The sequence below is a fragment of the Gopherus flavomarginatus genome, chromosome 3, assembly GCF_025201925.1.
Source record: "Gopherus flavomarginatus isolate rGopFla2 chromosome 3, rGopFla2.mat.asm, whole genome shotgun sequence".
NCBI lineage: Eukaryota > Metazoa > Chordata > Testudines > Testudinidae > Gopherus > Gopherus flavomarginatus.
Genome location: NC_066619.1, coordinates 200,868,032 through 200,885,703, shown reverse-complemented (window position 1 = coordinate 200,885,703; position 17,672 = coordinate 200,868,032). Strand labels below are relative to the sequence as shown.

The 17,672-nt window shown below is 38.1% G+C and overlaps 1 protein-coding gene across 5 annotated transcripts in view; it reads left to right on the top strand.

Moving 5' to 3' along the window:
• LRBA (LPS responsive beige-like anchor protein) overlaps window positions 1-17,672 on the top strand; it is a 590,754-nt gene that overhangs the window by 71,795 nt on the left and 501,287 nt on the right. For all 5 annotated transcript variants that reach the window (XM_050946210.1, XM_050946208.1, XM_050946209.1 and 2 more), the window contains exons 4-12: window positions 2,131-2,226; window positions 5,424-5,545; window positions 5,701-5,827; window positions 8,496-8,615; window positions 9,659-9,805; window positions 11,184-11,381; window positions 12,349-12,482; window positions 15,191-15,299; window positions 15,427-15,579. In XM_050946210.1, coding sequence (XP_050802167.1) covers window positions 2,131-2,226; window positions 5,424-5,545; window positions 5,701-5,827; window positions 8,496-8,615; window positions 9,659-9,805; window positions 11,184-11,381; window positions 12,349-12,482; window positions 15,191-15,299; window positions 15,427-15,579 — 1,206 coding nt within the window. The remainder of the gene's footprint in view (window positions 1-2,130; window positions 2,227-5,423; window positions 5,546-5,700; window positions 5,828-8,495; window positions 8,616-9,658; window positions 9,806-11,183; window positions 11,382-12,348; window positions 12,483-15,190; window positions 15,300-15,426; window positions 15,580-17,672) is intronic.

The following is a 17,672-nucleotide window of genomic DNA, read 5'->3' as shown; positions in this document are numbered from 1 at the left end:
TAGTAATAAAATATATGGTATAGAAGTGTGAGTAAGTTACCAATTAGATTTAAGTTTGATCGCTCTAGGAATATTGATACTTGGTGCCTTCAGTATCCTCCTGACAAACAGGTCGCACTTGTCTTCTTTATATACCTGCAGATAATTTGATGGGAGTAGGTACCTGTTTTTCTTTTTATAATTCAGTTACATGAAACGAAGGGAGGAAAAAAAAAGCAGAGGATTAAAAAAAAGTGTAGACATTTTAAAAAGGTAGATTACACATACACAACCCAAAAAGTGTCTCTTTCTTATCACTTTTTTTCCTTTTAGGTAAATATTGCAAAACTGATTTAGTTAGCGAAGTAGGAATTTGTAGAAAGATCTGAATTTAAGGCAGTCTTGTAATATCGCTTGCCGCTTGATTCCAAAGCAAACTCCAAGTGAAAAGGCCTAGTATAAATTTTTTACTGTTTACACCTGGAGTGGAATAGGAGAACAGAACACCCCTGACAACCTCCCTCTCAAAAGTTAGCTTTTTTTCTCATATGATACTGATGCTACCAAATGTACTTTCTCCTCCAGGTGGAATCTAAACATCAGAATTGCTACTTCGATGGAAATAGAAATTGCTCTAAGAATTGTTCTAAGCTCTTTGAAAAATATTTGTAATCCTGCTTTGGTGGCCCCTAAAATAATCTGTTCAATATAGAGTAGGGTGACCAGATGAGAGGAAGAAAATATCGGGACACATGTGGGGGGGTCCGCCAGCAGACCGGAGGGGGGGGGGGGAAATAGCAGAGTGCTGTCGGTGGAGCGAAATTTGCGAAGATCGGTCGAGGCGTGGGACAAATACCTAAATATTGGGACGGTCCCAATTTTATCGGGATGTCTGGTCACCCTAATATAGAGAAAAGGCTTCTCAGATCTGGTTTCTTCCTGAGTAAAAACAAATAACTATTAAATATAAAAACCTATGCTAATACTCAATTAAAATTGAAATTTTTAAACAAAACTCCAAATTGCTCACATAGAAAATATTGTGCATGAAGGTTTAAATTTAAGACGAATGTAGTTAAAAATATTGCATATGTTCAGTGTGAGTGAGCTAAGGTTCTCTTTGTAATGTTAATGTTTTTATTTCCTGACTCTCTTGTTTGCATTTAATTTTCTTCTTAAAGAACAAATACAGAGGAGAGAAAGAGGAGAAAAACATAACTGCATTGCTAGGAAATTGGACAGCTCCCTAAATCTTAAACTTAACTATCTGCAGCACTAGTTATCCAACTTTTTGTGCTGTGCCACAGTGCTGCAGACTGTCAACTTAAACTGTGATCTCCGTTCCCCCATTATTTTCTGCATGTGTGAACCATTTTGATTTGCTTTGAGCGTTTATTTTTTAAATAGACCGCTACCTCTATATAACGCCACCCGATATAACGCAGTAAAGCAGTGCTCGGGGGTGGGGGCTGCACACTCCGGTGGATCAAAGCAAGTTCAATGTAACATGGTTTCACCTATAAGTGGTAAGCTTTTTTTGGCTCCCAAAGACAGCATTATATCAAGGTAGAGGTGTACCTTTTTAAGATGGCACAGTGATTAGTCTTCAGTGAGTGGCTTCATATGAAGTTTTAAGTTTATTATTTTTTGTTTCCTAGGCTCAAACAGTTTGAAGTTTCTTCTGAAAGCCAGAAAAACGTGATTTTCATTCTTCCTCTATTCCTCTGCACTCCCTGTAACTCTGAGGGAGTTTAAAGGAATTTTTTTACTTCTCACCTCAGAGAAGGACCAGTCATTAAAAGTTTCACACCTCTGGAAGTTATAGGCAAGTGAAAAAACAGTCTGAAAACTGTTGGCCTGCAACCATAACTATAACACTTGATATAATAAATTGATGCAAGCTCTCAAGTTTTATTTTGAGATTACTGCCACTGAATTCAATAGGAAAAGTTAGCTGGAGCAGAACTGGGCTGTTGGTGTCTAAGATGAATTTGGGGTTGAATTTTCCTTGACGATTACTCTCCTGAGTCATGTGGTGGCCTAGTGTTTGTCTGTGGAAGGATGAGAAAGGTGTCAAATTGCATCCTTTCTTATAATATGTATCAGAAGAATATAAAAATGTTTGATATTTGTGATAATTTCTTTTAATAGCCACCACATGCTGGAAAATTATTGTCTGTATTAAAACACATGCCTCATAAATATGGTCCTGATGCCTTCTTCAACTTTCCAGGAAAAAGTGCTGCAGTAAGTGGTTATATACATTTTCTATACCTTTATTTGTTGTTCTCCTCTTACTGCTGGCTCTTTTCTTGCCTATTCTCATTTGGCTTTCTTGTTTCATGTATACGGTTATATTCACCAATCTGACATTGTTCCTAGAGAGAATTATTTTTTGAGGGTGGTAACTACATTAACTGAAATATGTTGCTATTAAATATGCACTACCTTTATGGAAGGACAAACCATTTTAGCTAAAGAAAGATCAGGTACAAGTAATAGCCTGTAGCCCATTTTGTGAGAGTGGTTCAGTTAACTCACTCTTATTTGTTGCAAGCAGAATCTTTGCCTGTCTTTATTTCTTCTCTCAATATTCCTTAGCAGTGATGTCTGCCTTAGTGTGCAGCGCACAACGGAATCCCTTAATATTATACACATTTGGGAGGCACTCCTGCGGAAGCCCCAGAATGCACCAAATTGACAGTTGGCTCAATTCCACTGTCTATTCCTTTTTATGGCAAGAGACATGGAGTCTCCCCAGAGACTCCCTCCCCCCTGCCTCAAATGATCAGCCATCATACATGTGAATATAATAGCACATGCTATCTTTATGAGCTGACTCATTTATACGCTGACCATATGGAAAAAAATCAGCATTTACTGCACTGTTTTATTGCATTTCTGTTACACATAAGAAATACTACCAAAATATTGCTGAGAAACACCAGGATCAAGCTAACGCTATGGCTAGGGCCCTCCCAAATTCGCGGCCATGAAAAATGCATCAAGGACCGTGAAATCTGGCCGCCTCCTGTGAAATCTGGTCTTTTTGTCTGATTTTATCCTATGCTATACAGATTTCATGGGGGGAGACCAGAGTTTCTCAAATTCGGGGTCCTGATCCAAAAGGGAGTTGCAGGGGGGCTGCAAGGTTATTTTAGTGGGGTTGCGGTATTGCCACCCTTACCTTTGCTCTGCCTTCAGAGCTGGGTGGCCGGAGAGCAGCGGCGGCTGACTGAGGGCCCAGCTTTGCAGGCAGCAGTGCAGAAGTAAGTGTGGCAATACCATACCATGCCATCCTTTGTCTGCACTGCTGCTGGCGGTGTCTCTGCTTTCAGAGCTGGTTATCCTCGCCAGCAGCTGCTGCTCTCCAGCTGCCCAGCTCTGAAAGTAGCACTGCCATCAGCAGCAGCACAGAAGTAGGGGTAGCAGTACTGCAACCTGCCCTGCAATAACCTTGTGACCCACCCCCCCCAACTGCTTTTTTGGTTAGGCCTCTACAATTACAACACAGTGAAATTTCAGATTTAAATAGCTGACATCATGAAATTTACAATTTTTAAAATCCTATGACTGTGAAATTGACCAAAATGGACTGTGAATTTGGTAGGATCCTAACTATGGCACAGTAAATACTTGAATTCAGTATAAATTTTGTGGCATTCATTGATGGTAAATAATTTGTACACTAAAAACAATTTTTATTTTTAAACCAAATATGTTCAAAAACATCATGCAGTTGTCCCCACTAAGGATCAAATTCATCAAAAATTTGTCTCCTATAACTGAAATCTTTTAGTTGTTAAAAGATTAAAATGTATGATTTCACAACCTCACACATAACTCAAGAGAGTCATTGGATCATCTCACAATCTCTCCTTTCATATATATTCTCCGCACTCAAGATCACACACAAACCACCTTCTGTCTTGAAATTAAACATAACATACTTAAGCCCAAAATAAATTGTATGTAAATGAAAATTTAAGGGACTGAAAAATAAAGATAAGAATAGAAATATTTCTGAAACCTTCACTATATGATAATTATAATGGGCATATTAACGTTATTTTGGTTACTGGTTGTATTAGATTAGTATTTAAGTGCCTCAAGACAATGAGAAACTTAATATTATAGGAATCTTAATATTTTAGATAATTAGCACAAGCCATCCTAAAAAGCTCTGTGAGTTAAACCAATTGTTGTGATATCAGCCCAAAAAAGTTGAGTCAGTCTCAGACATGTAGACTTATTAGTGAATTACAGCTTTACAGAAGGATTTATAGCCAGGGCCAGCTCCAGGCACCAGCATTCCAAGCAGGTGCTTGAGGCAGCAATGTGCAAGGGGTGGCAGTCCGGGTATGTTTTTGGGGCCCCAAGCATGTGCTGCTAGGGTGGCACGCGCGTTTCCGCGGTGGCGGCAATTCGGCAGCAGCTTCTATATTCAGCTGCCTGCGGCGGCAATTCAGGAGCAGCTTCTGTCTTCTGTGGAAATGTGTGTGCTGCCCTAGTGGCACATGGACTGCCACCGCTGTCTGCAGCGGCAATTTGGCACGCTGCTTGGGGCAGCAAAAACAGTAGAGCCGGGCCTGTTTATAGCATTGTGTTTGGACAGAGATAGCTACACAGAGTTGGGGAGCATAATGAGGAGTCTGGCAACACTTACGTTCTTTGATGTTTTTGTTCATTGGTATTGATCATCTGGACAGCATCTTTGATCAGAGGGTTATGGAAATCTGAGTTGAAATTTACATTGCAAGTCTGTGAAGCAAAATGATGAAAGGTGAATGGTAATGCTTAAAAACTGTTCAAAACAAAGAATCAAATACTATTAAAATTGTTGAGCATATAGTTAGCAATGTACAGACTTTCTAGTTAATGTAGGTACTATGTTTTTATGGGAAAATTTTGGCTGGAAAGATTGCGTAATGTTTTCTTTTGAAAACAGTTATAAGTCTCACGTTCTTGTGTCTATATTTTTCTGCAGGGCTAAGATAGGCATGAATTTTCTGCAGATAAGACTGTTTGTTTCAGGCAAAATCTAGAGACTTCCATTTTTATGCCTAACTTCTTTCCATAGTCAGTTACTTTTCTCCCCTTTGAGATGCAGTCTGGTGTGCCAGCATTGTAGCGATCATGAGTCTGTAAATTTCACTTTTCTGTGAGTACACAACAGAACAAAATGAGCTTAAAGCAATTTTGGACCAAATATTTCTGCAAAAAAGTTTAGTTTCATTATAAGTTATTTTTATTGAGGTATAAATATTTTTGTCATGAAATCTTCATAATCTAAAGATTCTTTTTAAAAAAAAGAAACAAACCTTGGGCCATGTTATTATTGCAGTAAGACATTAGAAGACTGTAACTTGTACCGTGTTCTGTCTTAATAAATGATTTTATGTTAAATCTTCCTATATTAAATATCTATATTACTTCCTTTTTAGGCTATTGCCTTACCTCCTATAGCCAAGTGGCCCTACCAGAATGGATTTACCTTTCACACTTGGTTAAGAATGGATCCTGTAAATAATATCAATGTGGATAAGGATAAGCCTTACTTATATTGGTATGTATTATGAAAACCTAGATTTCTAATGTTTTTTTTCATTTATATTCATTTTTCAATGGTCCCTACTTACACTGAAAAAAACAATAACCTAATAACTTTTTTGTTTACATGCAAATTTTAGTTTCATTTCTTTAAAAAAAACTTTTTTGTAGTTTTCGAACAAACAAAGGACTTGGTTATTCTGCTCACTTTGTTGGAGGCTGTTTGATTGTGACATCAATAAAGTCAAAGGGAAAAGGATTCCAGCACTGTGTGAAATTTGATTTCAAGCCACAGAAGGTGGGTTAAGCAAGTAAATAATTCAAAGAAGTGCCATAAATTACCTCAGTACATGTGTATAATTAGCCATTAATTGTATTTATTTTTTATTTAGACCAGTGTCCTAGTAAGCTCAGGGGAGTGTTCTGTTTTGTTTGCTAATCACTAACTTCATATGGACCGAGAAAAATACCTGCAAACATATTACCAATAGTATCAGTTGGCATTATTTAGAGAAGTAAATAATACCAACTTTTACAAGTAAAACTTAAACAAATGTACGTAGTAACCTGCCATTTTTTAAGATTGTGTTTTAATACGTTCCCAAGTGTAAAGAAAAAAATACAGTTTACTAAAGAGTAAATCACATGTGGCCTAGGTGAATAGTGACCGAAAGTTAGATCTACTGGCTGTTGGCTTAATTCAGTGTAATGAATTGATGGTCTTTGTCTGTTTCTTGCTGGACAAGTGTCCACATCAGTTGGTATTTGTGCAGCAGAAATGGTAAAGATTGAATAGATATCAGGATCTGGGAAATGACTGGAAAAGTGTAGGAGAACTTTCACTGTTACGGCTTATGGAATTCATGTCCTGTTTAGTGAATAAATAGAAGACTTCACTTGTTAGGGCTGACTCCTGATATGATTAAACTAAATAACATACACCACAATGTTATTGTTTTTAACCCTTTAAAAATTAGCAAAGTAGGAACTTATAGGTGTACTAAAATGTATTTATTATAGCCAGCTGAGTGATCTTGGGCAAGTCACTTCCCCTCTATGTCTTAGTTTCTTCATCTGTGAAATGGAGATGATGATGCTTACCTCTTTTGTAAAGTGCTTTGAAAGCTATTAACAGAAGTGCTATATTACAGCTAGGTATTATCATTATTACAGGGCCGCCCAGAGGATTCAGGGGGCCTGGGGTCTTCGGCGGGGGGCCTCCGCTACCAAATTGCTACCGAAGACCTGGAGCGAAAGAAGCTCCGGGAGCCTGGGCCCCGCGAGAATTTTCCGGGGCCCCCGGAGTGAGTGAAGGACCCTGCTACAGGGGCCCTGAAAAACTCTCGTGGGGGCCTCCTGCGGAGCCTGGGGCAAATTGCCCCTCTTGGGCCCCCCCGTGCGGCCCTGCATTATTATACATGTTACCTCTTCCCTGATAATTCCTGGGCTGATGGAGAGTTGAAGAATCTGCTGGGGACTTCCCAGGAGGGAAGAGTGTGTGTAGATGAGAACAGACAGGACTCAAAGCAGTCAATACACCAACTTTGACAAAAAACACAGTTTACTCTTCCTCGCTCATTATCTGGAATGACCCCAGGAATAACTGTTTATAACTATTCTACCTAGTGCGATCACAACCAACTAGTATGGTTTTTAAACACCGCTTAGCACTGGCGATAGACAGATAGTGTTGTTTGTTTAAAAAAATATGTATTAACATGTGTTGGCTAACGTGGTTATGAAACAAACACTTTGTTGTCCTGATCTAGTCAAAGGCTTAATGTTGTTCTCATGCAGTTTCAAGAACACAGAATCATGTGTAAGAGAATACACTAAATGAATCATACTTTGTAATTATTCAGTGTATCCAGAAAGTATGTTCTTCTCAACTATGATGAGTTATTCCACATTATTGAATAATCATATTTAGCAGCATGGCATGACTTGATTTAAATGGCATTGTTCAACAGGGCCAGCTCTACATTTTTTGCCGCCCCAAGCAGCATGCCTAATTGCCGCCCTGGCGGCGGGGGCAGTCCGTTGCCCTAGGGCAGCAGGCGCATTTCCGCGGTTGCGGCAATTCAGTGGCAGCTTCTATGTTTAGCTGAAGCTGCCGCGGACAGCTAAACATAGAAACTGCCGCCGAATTGCCGCCACCACGGAAATGTGCCTGCCACCCTAAAGGCACACGGACTGCCCCCACTGTCTGCAGCGGCAATTTGGTGCGCTGCTTGGGACAGTGAAAACACAGAGACTGCTGGCCTTTGCAGATTGCTGCCCCAAGTACCAGCTTGGAATGCTGGTGCCTGGAACCAGCCCTATTGTTCAAGGCTTCCTTGAATATTTAGTAGACTTGAAAATGTTTGCTTTCTCAAATGGAGCATTTGTCTGGTGTTTCTGAAGGAAAAAAAGTAGTAAACATCTGTGGGAGAGCAGGTCTCCAAACACATTTTGGTAATTCTGATCAGTAATCCCTTGCTGTTCATATGGATTCTGGTTTGCCGTTTGACACACAGTCCTTGGAGAATCATTAAGCTTTGGTGTCACCCTTGCTGCTCTTTTGGAATGATTGCAAAAAATTCATTGCGCTAAGCCCAACAAAATTAACAAAGCAAGATACAATATTTCTTTTGTCAGTTATTTTGGCATAAATAGTGCCCTTAGTGTTGTCAAGAAAAAGTTGTGTACCGTGACCATGTATCTCCTTTAAGATCATACACCTATTTGTCAGTAAACAGGGTTACTGAGCACACTGTTTGGGTACAGTGAACTAGCCTAGGCCAGCAATGAACTTTGCATTTCTTTCACATTAATTTTAAAGAAATCCCTAAGTCATCTTCAAAAAGTTTTCTGCCTTTTCATAACTCATATCAATAGTTTTGATCTTCTGGGACCAGCTATTTTGAGTAACTTTTAAAAAATACTTACAGGCTTAAAGTGTCAATAATTATTCTCTTATTATTCAGTGGTATATGGTTACTATAGTGCATATCTATAACCGCTGGAAGAACAGTGAACTTCGGTGCTATGTGAATGGGGAACTAGCATCGTATGGAGAGATAACGTGGTTTGTCAATACCAGTGATGTAAGTATCTTTTATTTAATTTTATGTTACTTAATTTGATACTTGATTTATATTTTTAAGTTTCGATAACCTGGCTTGAGAGGAAAAAAGTAGGTTTTCTAACAGAATTTTGAATAAATTAATTAAAAAAAATGTACCTGGTGACACACTTTGCATTTCAACTAATAGAATGCAAATGTAGTCAGTGTGCTAGATGGTCAGTAAAAGTTATGGGCCCAGTTCTGCAAACACCTAAGCACATCCATTATTAGTTAAATGAACAGTCCATTGACTAGTCACTGGAGTAAAGTTATGTGTATGCTTAACTTTGCACGATTGGGTCCTATAGATGAACACTGTCATGTCTCTTTAAAAACTTAATTTCCTCTCCTGCAGTTTCACTTTCTACTCTCCTAATATGTGGAAGGCAGTCTGATAATACTGATCTCCAACATGTATTGAGACACCAATACAATTAGTGTTACCCTAATACTACAGAAATAGCTGACTTTCTGATGATGTATGACAGTTCTAGAACTTAGCTTCTTAACTCTCTCGCCGTGTATATATTTGCAGATCTGTCCTATCAGTATTTGAGTAGAGTAAAAATTGCAGAGAACATAGTTTATTTTTAATTAATATTGTATATTATGTATTTTACAAATTCTAGACATTGACAGCTAAATAAAATGAAAAATAACTGTTTTGCTTATAAAACAAACTCTGTTTTAAACTGCAGGTTTGGAAAACATTTACTTTATTTATTAATGCAGCCTTTCAAAATTAGAATGAAAGCGTTACCAGCTTGGACATGCAGTTTACATGCCTTGGCTACGATAAATGATTTGAGTTGGGAGAGGGAAATTTTGCTTTTTGTCTGTTGAAAAATATTTTTTCACCTTGATCAATTATAATATTGAAAGGCTGTTTTGGGTGTAAAATAAATGTATTGCTTTTCTTAAGAACAACAAATACATAATCCACATGATTAATATTTGTGTGCTTCACATTGAATCCTTTCTTGTCTTTTATTGTGTACAACTATCCTGTGTTGTCCTTTTCAGACGTTTGATAAATGTTTCCTGGGTTCTTCAGAAACAGCAGATGCTAATCGAGTGTTTTGTGGGCAGATGACAGCTGTTTACCTTTTTAGTGACGCTCTCAATGCTGCTCAGATTTTTGCCATTTATCAGCTTGGCCTGGGATACAAGGTATTTTGGAATTGACTCAATAGTACACGAAAGATTAATTCTAATAAGACAATTTCTGGAGTATTTTAGGATGTCAATGACAATGATGTATACAGTGTTCTTACCAGCCTATTTTTATTTTACATAGGCTTATAGAAATAAAATATCTAATATCACAAAGTTTAAATTAATCTATTCAATTTTATAAAAGTGTAAAGAGGAGAAAAATGAATGTATAGATCATGTCCATGACAAACATATCGCATTATTTTCTTGAGAAAAATGTGACAGTTGAGGGTTTTTTGGGCTTTGTAACCTTATCCAGCTGCTAGTGAGCATGAACTTTATATAAATATAACTCTCTATAGTCATCGGGGTTTTTAAATGGTTTTAAACAGTTTTTTGCATAATTTCATTACAAAAAATAATTTGCTCAGTAATGTGACTCTGTGACTTTCTGTATATTTAATGTTTCCTATTTTTGCCATGATGCATAACCTGCCTTGCATCCCTGATTTATAAAAATGCTGCAGGCCCATCTGCATGAGAAGAGAGCATTTGATGATGTAATTAAAAACCATTCTTGATATAAATTCACGGTCAGAGTGGGAGTTGCAGCACAGCAGTAGACTTGTTTGCTGGTGTTTTTGTTTTTTCCATCTCTTCTGTTCTATAAAACTCCAGTCCTACTCTATGAAATGAAATAGATTGTACGTGTATTAAACAAAACACAACCTCTCCCCCACCACCCAAGTTGCACAAATTTAATACCAACTTGGTATTAAAACAAGGCTGATGCAAATAATAAACTCTGTTTACTGTCTCGTCTTGTTCACTTCTCAGGAGTTCTGCTTTGGATTTTTGGGTGATGGGGAGGGCCATGCTGTCTAAGTGGATAGAACACTAACTATTAACTGTGGCTAGATCTTTTTTTTTTTTCATTGAGGCTTGCTACCAAATTTTCTTTCTTCATGCCAGAAAAGTATCTTGATACCTAATTTAACACATTAAAAGTGATGAGCACTGAGTTTTAGTTCTGTTATGCTATTACTTATTTATTGTTTGTATTGTGGTAACCCTGATGGGCCTCAATTAGGGGTTGTGGCCCTTACGTGCTGTACCAACGCAACATTTTTTTTGTCTTTACCTCTGCCCAAAGAGTTTCTAAGTGAACACTGAGTAATAGGCACTATATTTTCTTATGTTTTTCTTAGCTTCCAGAATGTAAATGCTATATAATACTAACTCTGCAAAAATAGTCCTGAGCTAACGGTGTTGTAGTGGGACTGTTCTGATGCATTGCTAGAATAGAGGAGTAATGCTGTTGTAATTATTTTGTTTCCTATTGTATTTTCAGTGCAAGTCACCTTAATTTTTTTTCTTTCGTCCATCATTCTAGGGAACGTTTAAATTCAAGACAGAAAGTGATCTCTTCCTTGCTGAGCATCACAAACTGTTACTGTATGATGGCAAATTGTCCAGTGCTATTGCTTTCATGTACAATCCAAGGGCTACTGATGCACAGCTCTGTCTAGAATCATCCCCCAAGGATAACCCTTCTATCTTTGTTCATTCACCACATGCTCTCATGCTTCAGGTACTTTGGCACTTTAGTAGACCTTCTGAGGAGAAAAATGGCTTGTACTTGTGAAGTCTGTAACCAGGATTTTAGTGCCAGGTGAGAGGGCCCCACATAACAGACTAATCGGGAGAAGCTATTAGAACTGCACTGCTCTCCTTCCTCAACCTTTTAGTTGGAGGTATGGAGAATTGTTCCCAGCTCTGTAAAGTAACTCTCCTCCCTTTGTCATCAAGCCTCCAGACTTCTCCCCACTGCTACTGCCTTACATCAGGCTCCCCTTTCCTATCACTTCTGGTCAGGCACCCCAAGAGGGAGGGATTTCCAACCTCTCCTAACCGATTTTGCTGCTTCTCATTGCATCAAAGCTGTGCACTGAACCCCCATCAGTGTACAGCCATGTCACCCTTCCCTTCGCTAAGTGAACTTACTCACTTTTCCATTCTTAGAGTCCCAATTAAATTTGTCTTCAGGAAGGTTACATCAGAAATTTTTTTTGAAACACAGCAAAAGTTTAGAAAATAACTTTAAAAACAGTCTTCTTCCTCCTCCTTTGTCCCTGCCCCCCCCCAAAGTCCAGCCCCTCCCCCACCTGTTTTTTTTCTTGGGGACATTCTATTGTAACTCTTGCTTCTTCCATCCCATCTAAAACCTTGCTCTCCTCAACTTTAGGAGAGCAAGGGGCACTTAAGGAAAGACCAGCAAGCTATGGAGCTGCTCGGTTACCTATGTGCCCATCTAAAGTCATCTTTGAGGACCAGCACAGTAGACAGGCATCCCAGGCTCTGGGTCAAGCTGGAACTGGGACATCTTTTTTGTGGTTGTCTCCTCAACAGTAGTAGCTGTTACTTGTAATAATTTCTTTGCGTGGTAATAATCTGATTTTATATTAAAGATACTCTTAAGTATTTAAGTCAAACGATAACTGTTTTAAAGTGGTTTTAGAAAAGGTTTTAATCTTCTTCTTTTAATTCTTCTTTGTCAGGATGTGAAAGCAGTCCTAACACATTCTATCCAAAGTGCTATGCATTCAATTGGAGGAGTGCAGGTACTTTTTCCTCTGTTTGCACAGTTAGACCATAGGCAATATTCTTTGGACCAAGTTGACACAACTGTTTGGTGAGTATGTATGGCTACCTCATTTCATCTTCCATTTTAACTTCAACCCATTTTAATTTAAGTGAAATGTGTTTTTGTTTAATTTAAATGGCCACAGAGCAAGCTAGCTACCTTATGTTGTAAAGAATTCTTGTAGTTCACAATTCTTTTTTTTCACCAGTAAGATAGAGCGGCAAGTAAAGGGAAAACTTCTTATGTCAGGCTTCTCTACATAAACACAATAAATTGAAGATTACATCTGCCTTAAGTGACAGAAATGCACAGCTTCTGTTAAATACAGTTAATAAAATAACTGAAGGTTAAACTGGAAACCATGTCTGTTTAGCTATTAGGCAAAGAATTAACTTCAACTAATGGAATTGTAGCATTATTATTTGGATGCTTCTTTTCTATTCTCAGAAGTTAAGTTGTTAAGCCTCATGTGAACAGAACCTTGAGCTGAGGTCAAGATTATTGGCACCATGTTTTCTATGTAAACTTGCACAAATGAAAACAAATATACACATCATGCTATAGTTATGTGATGTATTTATGGGGTACTAGAAATATGAAAAATCTGCATGATCTCTTTCCTGTCAGCGTGGGGGAGAAAACCTTCTTGAAGCTCCAAGGAAGATAAGTTGATGATCCTGACCTATAGTGCATGATGACAGAAAGATGTGTTATGTGCCTAGGCTAACTCAAGCTTTGTATGGGTTGTCAAGGATGTTAAAATTGTAAGGGACTCATAATACACTCTGTAGTTAACATTGCAAAAAAGTTTCCTTTAGAACCACTTGTTTTACAAACTCAAAACTTTCCAAAACATGTTTACCTTTTTGGCTAATTTATTTTTATGGGGTGAGTATAGGGGAAACTGAAGCAATATCTTTTCATAGCAGTAGGCATACATGTAGCTTTTACTGAGGGCTAGTACCTTTGCCTGGATTAAAAGTGGCTTTCATTTAGTAAAGTTAATACTATTTGTAAGTTATGTTCTGGGCATGATCATTAGAAAACTGATAAAGATATAGACATGTATTTGAAGAAAAATCCATATTTGGGATGTGATTTTTCAGAAGTGCCTAAAGGATTTAATCCCATTGATTTCTGCTCCTAAATCCTTTCGGCATTTAAAAAAATATTCTTAATTCCTAATTTAAATATGAACTCACAAAGCTGTTTTTTTCAGCTTCAAAAGCTAGTAACTTCACAACTGCTAAACTGATTTTCTCCCACTTGGCTCTTGTGTTAAGACCTATAAAATCATGTCTAAAAGAAATAAATTCAGTAGTAATAAGTTATACACTTATAAATGTGCAGTTTATAGTACTCCATAACCATGTGTACAGTGATAAAGGTTTATACCAATTAATGTATATGTACAAAAATATGTATGTAAGCCACAGCACTAACAGGCGATAGCCAGTCCTGAGCCAACTAGGGACTTAAGTCTAATGGTGTGTATTTTACTGACACCAAAGCACTAATTGGCCTTTATGTGATTCTGTTAAAGAACTATGGAATGTTTTTCTTTTAAAGAGACAGAAAAATAATGCTAAAATTATGTACAAAACTCCTCTAATGGAATATCAAGTGTACACAGTCAAGTTCTCTAAAATCAGGAAATACAAAAGCGAAGTTTGACTATATGACCTTCTTGCATTTAGGCCTTAGGATGGTTTTTAATTATATGCTCATGTACTAATCAATGATAAATGAAGTGTAACTTTTTCACCTCTTTAAATACATATGCTGATTCCTAGGTTGAGAGTTAGTGGGAGCAGTGAGGAGAGAATGCATATCAGTTTGCAACCTAACATAATAAGGTTTTTTACCATGGTCTTACAAGAGAAATGAGTGTCTCTCTGTGATGGGGTAGGGGGAAAACAAACCAAAAAACTTTGTGTGTGTGTGGGGAGGGGTGGAGGGGGTTAGGGGTGGAGTTGGAGCTCATCTTCACAGTGGAACAGTAAAAAGAAAAGACAAATGGTTCGCTTCTCAGTTCATGATTTTTGAGTGCTTAACCGGATAATCTTAATGTTGTGTTAATATTTTTGCATTGAATGCAGAAATCTTTGCTGTTCTAAAATCTTCTTGTGCATTTCTTCCTCCACCCCTCAGTTACCTTCAAACCTAAAAAAAAGTGAGGATCTTCGAGTTTTCCTTTGCTCCAGCTCTGTTTTGCAACCTCTGATCTTCCAGCCACAGAAATTGATGAGACTTCATAGCAGTTAAGGCGTGGCACTGACTGCAGAGGGGTTGTTCAAAGCAGTTAGTCCTGCTTTAAACAGAAGTGCTGCCAGCATCCTTTGGCCTGTCTGAAAGCAAGAGAATGGCAGTTGGAATGGAACATAGATCTTATTGTATGGCAGAACTGGTTCAAAATTGGAAGTAATCAGTGAAAAATTGTTTCAGGAGTGTTTTGCTATTGGAAAAGTATCACAAAGTTCAAAGTTTTGTGGTAGAGAAAGTCCAGTTGAAACTAGGAGACTGACCACCTTGTAACTTTGCAGTCTTAAATGTTTTCAAATTCTAATCTTAACTTTATTCCAAATCTTAGTTTAGCTATTTAAGTGTTGTGTTAAATGTACTTACATTGGAAGATGAAAGAGCTTAGCTGGGAACATATTCCTGTGAGGGAATTGAATACCTCATTTCTATGACTCTCTGAAACACCTGATATTTCTTTAAGAAACTGAATGATTTCAATACACTGTATTTTTCAGTTCTACTTTGCTAGCTTTCATCATGGAGTTGCTGAAGAACTCCATTGCTATGCAAGAGCAGATGCTTTCCTGTAAGGGCTTCCTTGTGATAGGACACAGTCTTGAAAAGGTAAAGCAAAATCACACTGATCTAAGATTAGCTTATCAGAATCCTTTTGCTAATATTTTTCTGTATTGTCAAAGTTTAAAAACAGTTCTGTAAACATGAGTCTAAAGAAGCCTTTTTTTTTTAACAGTCTTCCAAAGTCCATGTTACCAGAGTTGTGCTAGAACTATGCCTTGCCTTTGCTAAATACCTGAGTAATTTGCACAATGGGATTCCCTTGCTTAAACAGCTGTGTGATCACATTCTCCTTAACCCGGCAATCTGGATTCATACACCAGCGAAGGTAAAATATTTTGGTTTTGTTAATCATATATCAGTTCAGGTTAGAACATACATGGTGGTGGTGGTGATGATGATGATACTGTTTGGATGCCACTTGATTAAGAACAAAGGACCAATCAGGACCCCTCCTTCTTTTTCCTTTATGCTGCTTTTCCTGGTGAGGGTCGCAGCGGCAGCATGGAAAGTAGGGAGGACCAGACCTCCTTTTCCTCTGCTACAGGTTCCAGTTCCTCCTGTGGGATTCCTCAGCATTCCCAGGCCAGCTGGGAGCTATAATCCCTCCAGTGTGTCCTGGGTCAGCCTCGGACCCTCAACCCAGTGGGACGTGCCCGGTAGAGTTCTAATGGAAGTGTCCTGGGGTCATCCTTATAAAGTGCCCAAACCACCCCAACTGCCTCCTCTCGATCCAGAGGACAGTAGCAGCTCTAGTCCGAGGCCCTCCTGGATAGCCGAGATCGTCTCCCTCAGAGTAGGCCCAGCCACCCTCCAGAGAAAGGTTTCAATCAGGATCCAATTGTTCTAAATGCTGTATGTACATAGGCTGACACAGTCCCTGCCTGAATAGCTAATGTTCTAATTGAAGATCTGGATCAGTAGCATGAGACTATTTGCATTCCACTGACTAAGTAGCCCTTTAAAATAATATTGTCCAACTTCAGTTCCATTTACACTTCTGCTATGGTGTGAATATGGAGTTTAGTGGAGTGGTGCCAAATGATTCCAGATTTAACTATAATGTAAACCAAACATATATCATCCCAGTGATACTATAGAATTATTATATACATAAAGTATATTAAGGCATAAAAATATTTGCCTGTACTAATCTCCAATCCATATTGGTATAACAGTCTGCCAAAATTGAAGCCAGAACACTTGTAAAGATTATTTTAAACTCTTAATGGAACAAAAGACAAGTAATTTAGCACTCAGGGAGAAGTACGGAAATAGTATAGGGTTGTTTAAAGATGCTGCAGGCAGTGCTGCACCTGTTTTGTAACTACATAGGAAAATTTATTTTTCATGGCTTTTAATCTGACATATTTCAAGAGCATGAAATTCACTTAAAAGCTCCTTCATCATCACAAGGCTGAAAAACTTGACATTCTGTGGTGAATTCCATAAATGGAGCCAAAGTTAGATACAAATAGGTTTTGAGGCATCATGAATGAATGATGTAATATGGGTACAGCTAAATTAAACCTTTATAAAAGCATTGGCAGCATCTTTTATGTTTGCAGACGGGGAAATAAGCAATACAAATCTATAAGATCATAACTTTATAATGAACTGTTTATATGAACTTTACAAACTGTTTCATATTAAGGGCATACTTTCCACTTGAAAATCCCACTTCTAGAAACTCTAGTAACACTCAAGATAACTATAATTGAATAGCTAGTAGAGAGAATGTCTTTCTTCCTGTTTAGTTTGATTTATGCATTTGACAGCTCTTTGTGTATTGCCATTTTCAGTGTTCACCCTGTATGTCAATTTTTTCTAGCCAGACATAAACAGGAGAACAAGTAAACACTTTCCAAGATGGTGACAGATTTCTGCTGTTGCTTCACCTTGTTTTGATCATGTTGGAGCTTGCAGAGCTGCTGATTGATTCCTGATAACTTCTTTTGGAACACATGGTGTTCATTAACCCTATCCTGGATGTAAGGGAGTGGGAGTGGCTATATAGACAGAGTAAGGGCTTGTCTACAAGGAGGTTAGTACAAGATAGGGGGTGAGTTTACGGCACATTCTGCACTAACTCCCTGTGTGGACACTTACTGCACACTGCAGGTGCACTTGGGCATCTTAGCATAGTAGACTTTAAAGCGAACTAAGCTATTAAGCTAAAGCACATGCAGGCATTTTTAGTGCACAGTAATTGTGTCTGAGATTGGTGTGGACTGATCCTCTCTTAAGAAAAAATTATAGGAACAGCCACTATAAGAAACTATAGGAAAAATATTGGACTGGAATTTGTTACTGTTTTTTGTAAATAGAGACAAACTCCAGTAAGAGAGTGAGTTTTGTACAGTGCGTCAGAGGCTGTATTTTGGAAAGTGAGCTGCTTGGACCCTTACCCATTTTTAAAGA